The following is a 9408-nucleotide window of genomic DNA, read 5'->3' as shown; positions in this document are numbered from 1 at the left end:
TTCCTTGGATTATATTTTAGATGTTTAATTGACTCTATTCATCCACCTTAGCTGTGGACAATCATCATTAAATAATATGTCAGTAAATGCATACCAACAAATTAAGTGGAATAAAATATGAAGTTTGCAAGCAGGCACAGTATACTTGTGGTTTTCTGTTCACACTAGGTATGCACTGCATACAAAAGTGTCAAAGTCTGTCTGTCACCCTGACAAACATGCACATTGTCTTCTCTACAAGCCTGTCTTTCATTTGTAGAGTATCAGCACATTATGATCAGTTCACGACAATTCACTCAGTATTTATGGTAGTGCTCCTGTGAGACTTCGGCTAAATGTCACTTGTCTTGTGCAGCCAGAAGAGAAATGGATCCTGTGATTACTATAGTTCTGGTGGTGGCAGCAGCAGCAGCACAAGGTGAGAAATTATATTACACAGAACAGAGGACTAACCAAGACTTAATAAGACACTAACAACAATGATGCTAATATTTGAACATGTTCTGCTAATCAAATGTACATTTATTAGATTATATAGTTACCAAATGTACACAAAATAATAATCATCAGTTCATATGTATAAGAGTGTGTCCACTTATAACAAGTGTTAGATAAATAATACAGAACTGAGATACATAAAATGTTTGCTTTGCAAAAATGTGAATACTTGGTATTGCATTAATGTTATATTTTACACCTTCAGACTTACATTAATGCATCACAGACATACACTTACACACTTGTTACGAAACCGATTAGCTAGCCTGCTATTATTGGTGTAATTATAAGTCTAGGGGTCTTTGAAAATGTATATAATAATTGATCAAGCCTACAAGCAATACAAGACTCTATTATTATGGTAGGATATTATAATATGGTTTTAAATACCTCAATGACCGTAAAGGAAATCACACTACAAACTATCACCCTCATGCATTTAAAGAAATTATGAAAATCATTGATATATTGGAACTAGTGGATATATGGAGGCATACATATCCTGACCTAGTGAGATATACATAGAGTCTCAATAAAGCTAGTCGTCTTGATTACTTTCTTATGTAATTCTCTTTGTCACAAAAAGTTTAAAAAGTGTTGATAGGGGATAGAATGCAGTCGGACCATCAAATAATTGGCATACACATTACTCCTACAGAATTTCCACGTGGGCGAGGATATTGGAAATGTAATCAAAGCCTATTTAATGATAACTTGTTTTTAAAACGTCTTTGGGATCGGTGTCCCTTCCATAGACTAATGCGATTAGCATGTGGTTGTAAGTAACAAGAACATTTCCCAGGACATAGACATATCTGATAATGTCAGAAAGCTTAAATTCTTGTTAACTTAACCGCACTGTCCAATTTACAGTAGCTATTACAGTGAAATAATTTAATGTTATTGTTTGAGGAGAGTGCACAATTTTGAACATAAAAAGTTATTAATAAACAAATTAGGCACATTTGGGCAGTCACGATACAACATTTTTAACAGAATGCAATGGTTCATTGGATTAGTCTAAAACTTTGCACATACACTGGCCAAAATCTAAATTGCACCTGGGCTGGAATAATACATTATGACCGTTCTCTTGCATTACAAAGATGATGGTAGAAAAAAATATACAAGAGAACATTTGTTTTTTTCTTTGTATTATCTTTTACCAGATCTATTGTATTATATTCTCCAACAATCCTTTCACATTTCCACAAACTTAAGTGTTTCCCTGCAAATGGTACCAAGAATATGCATATCCTTGCTTCTGGGCCTGAGTTAAAGGCAGTTAGATTAGGCTATGTCATTTTACGCAAAAATTGAAAAAAAGGGGAGGATCCTTAAGATCTCGGACAGAAGAATGAAGTACTGACTTTTTCTGACATAACATACTGTAGGTACAGCAGATCCCCTTATTGTATAGGACACTTTTAAATGTGCCTTTAGAGGGCATGCAATTACAATAATAATTTTGAAAACCAAAGCAATTTAGGTCAAAAAGAGTTCGTATTAACAAAGTAAATAAAGTACTAATTGTACAGATATATGGCAATAAAAACTGAAACATAGAGGCACAGAATAAGTTAGAGGAAATACCAAAAATAAATGGAGGAACCTATTCAAGAAAGACCAAGTGTAATATATTATAAAAATGAATTGGGAAAAATGAACCAAATTATTTTTTAATATTCAACATAGAATTGCTAACAAAAATAATTTACATAAACTTGTTACAAATGACAGTGTCAGCCATGATTCACCAAACAATAATTTGAAAGAGGAAGCAGAGTACTTTAAGCACGTCTTTCTCTACAGAAAGACTAATGTGAAGGCCAAATTGGAGAGGAGGAACTTCTTGATGCAATTAAAGCCTTTAAATCTGTGAAAACTCCAGAGCTGGATGGAATACCAGTTGAGGTACATCAATCCTATTTTGATGTTCTCAGAGGATGTTTATTGCATGTTTTACAAACTCCTAGAAAAATGGTAGATTATCAGATACTCAACAAGAAGATCTGATTTAATTATTAATCAAACAGGACCCAAGTGGTAAATATAAAGATCCAGTCCATTTAATAACGTGGAGGCCCCTTACACTTCAGTGTTGTGATGCAAAAATGATATTAAAATGAATAGCGCATAGAATTTAAAAGGTATTGTCGAATATTATTCATCCATATCACACAGGATTTTAACATGGACGATACATTGGAGATAATATAAGACAAGTACTGGAAACGATAGAACACTATGAACAATCTGGGAAACCAGGCCTGATATTCACAGCTGGCTTTGAAAAGGCTTTTGATAAAGTACGACTGCAATTTATATATAAATGCCTGGAATATTTCAATTTTTGAGAATCTCTTATAGGATGTGTTAAAGTTATTTATAGTGTAAAATAGTAAATAATGGCTACTTCTCTGAAAGTACTCAAATGTCATGAGGACTAAAATAAGACTGTCCACTATCGGCATTTCTATTTATTATGACAATCGAAATGTTTGTTATTAAAATCAGATCCAACAGTAATATCAAGGTGCTAGAAATCCAGGGTTTGAAAACCGAGGTGTCAATTGTACGCTAATGATTACTGTTTTCTATTAAATCCACATTCTGGATCCCTTCACCGCCTCATAGAGGATCTAGATACTTTTTCTAAAGATTACAACCAAATTATGATAAATGTACGATATTACCTAGTGAATCACAAAAAAAACACATTTACATTACCATATAGTTTACCAATAAAATGGTCTGATGGTGATTTGGCCAAACTCTGTATTCATATCCTGAAAGAAAGAAATGATCTCACTACAATACGTTACATGGAGATTATTCCACATGATAGGGGCCTGGTAAGAAAATACAGATTTACCCAACTCTGTGGATACACGTGGAGTCTCCATCATTAACCAACCCTGTGACCCTGTTGTAATCTACTGTTGTTTCAATGATGTTAAGTAGCTTATATATCTCAAAAGAAAAACAATGATGTTAAGTAAATTGGTATCTTATTGACTAAAAACTAAGGCTTTATAAAGAAAAACTAATAATAATCAGCATAATGAATAAATGTGACCTAATGTTTTCCTATAGAAGAAGTCCAACCAACTTTATGATGAAGGATACAATCCATGAAAATGTCAAAAATTACTGATTAACTGTTTAGATGTTATTTACCTTGTTTAACTTGTCTAAGTGTTCTGTAATAAATTGACTGCCATATATATATATATATTACATTAAATCAAAACACTGGTAGCTGCATTCATGTATTTAATATCACCATAGTCTATAACAGGAATAAATGTAGACTGAATTATCTGTTTTCTAAGCCCAACTTAATTCTTAATTTCTTCACTAACTCATCAATATATTTTTTAAAAGACAGCTTTTCGTCAATCCAGAAATAAAATACCTGTCTATTTGTGGAAGAATCACCTTGATTAACTCTTTAGTCATATCTCAGTTTACCTTGTTTATGGCCTTGTTGTTTATGGCCTTGTCTACAATTAGCGACATATTCTTTTAATTATATGAGAAAAGAAGATTCAGTTTTATTTGAAACGGCAAGCCACACAAAATAAAACAGGCCTATTCATATAATGAATATTAATTTGGAGTGCAGAAATGATTAAATATTAAAGCATTAGACCTTTCACTAAAGGCTTTAGTCATACAAAAGTTATTCTTAAATCCAAACTGGTTCTCTAGCAGATCAGTAAGAATGTCTCCCATGTTCAAGAATGGCCTGTTGCTGTCACCTGGGGGAATAGAGTGTGGAAGTGTATCCTGTATAGTGTTTGTCTATGTCCCTACACTAGCATTGTCCCCATATCATAACATACTGACCTAACATCATTGCTCCACAGTTAATGCCATGGCCTGTAATCTCTCTCACAAGAATGGAACTCATCACTGCTATGGGGCTTTGGGAGAATCTTTGTCCTTACACCTGGCTGCAGACAGCAGTAATGAAGAAATACAATTGAAAAAAGATTTTACTCGTATTCTGCACTTCAAAACTGGAGAAGACTGGAAATCTAAATTGCATCAGGATTATGTGAATCGCTCTGAGTTCTTTAATAATGGAACATTGAGATGGGACAGAGTTATAGAAGAAGACAGTGGAGATTACCAATTGGAAATACATAATTCAGAGGGAAAATTGGTGCGCAAAGTCAACATGTTACTTGAGATACAAGGTACAGAATTGTTTCATTTTTTAGTTAAGACTAAATACTTCATGCATCCTTTTCTTGGTGAGGGGTATTTCTGAAAGGTCACCAGGATGTCAGTACTTCAATCGGTTTGTACTGTAGGACTTGGCAGCAGTAGTACAACACATAGAGAGTATATTGTTACCTCATACAGTACTTTAGATATAATGTTTGAATGAATCAGAGTTAGGGTATTTGAGTGATCTCTTGTGTTTGTGTCTGTCAGCCCCGGTGTCAGAGCCAGTGTTGTCTCACCTCTGTCTGCCTCATGGAGAGACCGTGGTCACATGCTCCTCAGATAGAGATGGTCTTCAGTACAGCTGGACCCTGAATGGCCAGAATCTGACCAGGAGTCTAGCCTATGACCACTACCAGAACAGTGTCATCACACTGAAGAGTGATGTGACAGGAACTCTGACCTGTATGGTTCAGAATAAAGTTAACAGCAGCAACTCCACTATTGATCTCTCCTTGGCCTGTCCAGGTAATCTCAGGACAGCTTACTTCATTCCCACCTTTTGAATGAAGAGTACAACTCTGTTTCATTTACATGGTCAACAAGTGTTGTGTTCTGATGTTTTCTTTCTAGTTGTCTCTTCCCAGTTTCCTTCAGTAGCTGTGACAGTGTCTGTGGCTCTGACTGTTGGAACTCTCACACTTCTTGCACTGTTTGTTGGTATTAACCATCTATGCAAGAAACAAAGATCCAGATTTGATAATTCAGGTACAATTTTCTAGGCAATTTAGTTTCTTGTCCAGAACGTTTAAAATGTTGAATAAACATGACATGTTGTTTAATGTCCAGATTGTACAATAGCTTTCTTTTCATATTTCAGAACGCTGTGACGAGGTTGTTGTTTACGCTGATGTGAAAATAAATCAAGCAAGGAAGCAGAGGCCCCCAGACACAGAGACGGTGGTGTATGGACAGATCAAAATGGCTGTAAACCCAGACGTGGCAGGAAGCCCATAGACTCAAGGGTAGACATTTTAACCACATGTAGCTTTGTAAAGCAGTAAAAAGACAAGTGATGAGTGAACATTATGTGGATGCACTGATTGAGTAGATGAGACAGACCATCAAACTTAAAGACTAGTGTCAAATAAACACATCAAGATGACATCATGCATCATGTAAGGAATGCTAGGAAGATGCACTGCATGTAGTTTAGACTTTGTTAACATTAATTACTGTCTCATTTTGTATTGTATATTGTACAATGGTATAACAATTTTTAAGTATTTTGTAACTTTTGTTTAAAACCATAATATCAATGTTTCTCTATTTCAATGTTAGTGAACAAGTGAATGAATGTGAACATTTCCTGTAAACTCAGCTGCAATATCATACTGTAAATGTAATGCTTTCTTTCTTTTTAGGCATCCATGTAGTTGTACGAGTGTCTATTTGAGATCAAATACTCATTTATAATTGTTATATAATATATTGTTAATGAGGGGTTTTAAATTAATAAAGGCTTTGTACATATTTAACATTGTTTAAAGTATTCATTTATGATTTTTACATATATTGTTGCTGTGAAAACATGATATGGATAACAGAATAAAAGATAATATAGTTACATATAAAAAGTTTTGTAAACTAATCTTTTTCACAGTGTACTTACCCTTGCATGCTTTGTTATGGAGGTGTGAAGACCCCTGGTGAGACATTAGAAAGCACTATCAATGTAAAATATTGGATTGTTAGAATGTGTAACTTCAAAGTGCACAATATTTAATTGAATCGTTCCTTTTGAATATAAACCAGACAATGTCTCCCTGTAAAAAGAGACAGTCAAAGAGAGACCAACAGACAGTCAAAGAGAGACCATGAAAGTGAAATGATTGACCATAGAGTGTACTTACTTTGCATAAAACTAATGTGATGTTTCATGCCCTTTTTGATGACATCATACAAACAAACATTCAAAGTCGTCCTAAGGAAACATAACTAGGAAGACACTGATGTTGTAGGAATAGTAACATTATGGGCATTCAGGTTAAAACGTGTGTTTATACTCTGAGTCTAATTATTGACATTTCTGTTGTCTGGAAGCTTTAAATGAAAGGTGTGTCAGCCAATAGTGTATTGTGGTCACTGTGCGAAGGTCAAACTAACATCCCAAACTGTAGTTCAAACTGTTTTCATATTGTAAAGAGGATTTATGATAGGCATAAGAGCATAGCGGAGAGGAATGTGCACAGGCAGCGCCCCACAGACCACAGCAAAAACAAAATGAATACAATCCCCTCCTGGGTAAAATTGATGCGAGCAATGAAGCAATCAAAGAAGTGACCTGTGACCTGCTGTGACTCATTCATTTCATTCTCGAAAAAGTCAACAATTTTTCCTCTACATTTAGACTTTGGTAAGTTAATTTGGTCAGTATTTGTGTGAATTAATATTTTCTCCGTCAAATAAATCTGTGTAATAAAATGACTGAATGTGATGACCCGCAACAGATGTTGATACTTGTGGAAGATGATCGTTTTTACTCAAGTCAGTACTGCTGACACTGACAGATGGACCAAAAATCCCTTGTTCTCAAACTACATGGTAGTCAATACCTCACAATGTGTAATAAGTTACAACTTCTGTTCTTGAAACAGGTACTTGTGGTTGGGAGTTCACACCAAGTAACGTGTGACAAAGAAGTGTGACACGCCAAGAAGTTGTGCTGTCAACAAGCTTGTCTTTCATTTATAGTGCTTCTAAAAATGCAATGTAAACATTTTATATTAAACCTGTTGCTTAACCCTTGTGTTGTCTTAAGGGTCAAAAATTACCCTCCACTATGTTAAACAGCAGAGAAAAACTCCTAAATTAGCTTTTTTCAACTTGAAATGTGATGACTTTTCCTGGAGTGACCCAACTTTCTAAAGTTGAACATGGGCTTTGTTCATATTTCCATGAAAGCTGTACACCACCAGGGTCATTTTTCACCTGGCAGTTATTAAATAATTTACACCACAAAGACACAAACACACACACAGAGAGATTTGGTGTGCTGCTGAGTGAACTCAGACAGAACTAAAACTTTATTGTGCATGTGCAGCATCTCCCCTCCACGACCCCACACATGACTCAAGTTCACAGAGAAAATAAAAACCATTTCAGACAAAATAAACATTTCTTGAAAGTATTGTTTACTAATGGGGAATGCAGTCAGAGGCTATAAAGGTGCTGCAGATGACAGTCACCCCAGTTCTCTCTTTGCTGAAGCCATGAGTCCACATTTCAGTGCCCAACAGGTCGTAGATCAAATTTTTTCTGATGTCCAGGAGGAACAAGAGAACAATGATTTAGAAGAGGTATCTGAAGATGGGGAAGAATACAACCCAGAGCACGACGCATCATCTTCAGATGAAGAAGAATACAACACAAAGCACGACGCATCATCTACAGATGAAGAAGAAGACAACCCAGAGCACGACGCATCATCTACAGATGAAGAATACAACCCAGTGCACGATGCATCATCTACAGATGAAGAATACAACCCAGAGCACGATGCATCATCTTCAGATGAAGAAATCCCCCAAGCTGAAAGATAAATTATTTTCAAAGAACAGCAACATAACATGGTCCTTGTCACCAGATGACAACCAGGGCAGGATGGCAGCACAACATGTCATAAGGATGACCCCAGGGCCCACAAGACATGCAGTTGCCCATTCTCAGGACATCGTGTTACGGTTTTCTTCTGGTGAAAGAGAGGAGGACCAAAATGCAGCGTGGTTATCTTTATACATACAAAAACAAGCATAGCACGCTAATATACAAAAACAAGAAACGTGAAAAACCCAACAGACCTAACTGGTGGAAAACAGAGACAGGAACAATCACCCAAAGAATATGGCTGCCTAAATATGGTTCCCAATCAGAGACAATGATAAACACCTGCCTCTGATTGAGAACCACTCTAGGCAACCATAGACTTACCTAGAATATTTCACTAAACACAATCCCATAACCTATGTGAGCGGACCAAGTAATTGGGCATCACTCTAAAGCGGGAAGGTGGAATAAACGAGTCAGGAGCAGGTTTTCTTGATTGAACACAGTTCTCTATTGAGGGCATTTGGTCAACACAAACACTCCAACATAATCAATGAAAATCTTCCAAGGAAAAACATACATCTTCTCCAGATGAAACAGGAACACAATAGGAATATCTTTAAACTACAACAAAAAGTCACGGGATTGTCACCGTTTTAGTGGTTCTTCCTGGATAGCTCCTCTCTCTCGGTGGCCATCTTCCAGAGATAGTTTATTTTATAGTTTATTTTTCATGCGTTATGGTACCTCAGAGCTCCCCAGGTCACTGCCCTCTCTTGCTAAATTTGTTCCGGCAGCTTCTGCTTTGCAAATTAAGCAATAAACAAAGGTAATCTAGATTCTAGCTACCCACCATATTATTCACGCAAGCCACTAGCCAGCCAGCAAACCAGTCATATATCACGAGTTAGAAGATTTTGGCTATTAGGCTATATTCTGACATTATTATTTAAGGGCATTGAAGACACATCACAATCAGTAAAACAAATATATAGAGCTAGTTAACCAGCAGTTTTACATACATTTTCAACATCAATGATCAGCTAATGGTCTACCCTCTTTCCCTGATGTCAATCATGTCTTTAGGAGGCACTGTAACTAGCTTGCTTACAATTTATGATGACTGTG

At 35.9% G+C, this 9408-nt stretch overlaps 1 protein-coding gene across 1 annotated transcript; it reads left to right on the top strand.

The window, feature by feature from the left end:
* Positions 1-230: 230 nt before the first annotated feature.
* LOC112230584 (hepatocyte cell adhesion molecule-like) lies at positions 231-6195 on the top strand. Its single transcript, XM_024396855.2, has 5 exons — positions 231-418; positions 4371-4703; positions 4945-5202; positions 5308-5442; positions 5555-6195. The coding sequence occupies exons 1-5, from the start codon at positions 367-369 to the stop codon at positions 5689-5691; spliced, it is 915 nt and encodes a 304-aa protein (XP_024252623.1). The 5' UTR covers positions 231-366; the 3' UTR covers positions 5692-6195.
* The last annotated feature ends 3213 nt before the right edge of the window (positions 6196-9408 follow it).

Source organism: Oncorhynchus tshawytscha, linkage group LG33 (assembly GCF_018296145.1).
Source record: "Oncorhynchus tshawytscha isolate Ot180627B linkage group LG33, Otsh_v2.0, whole genome shotgun sequence".
Taxonomy (NCBI): domain Eukaryota; kingdom Metazoa; phylum Chordata; class Actinopteri; order Salmoniformes; family Salmonidae; genus Oncorhynchus; species Oncorhynchus tshawytscha.
This window is presented reverse-complemented; position numbering and strand designations above follow the sequence as displayed.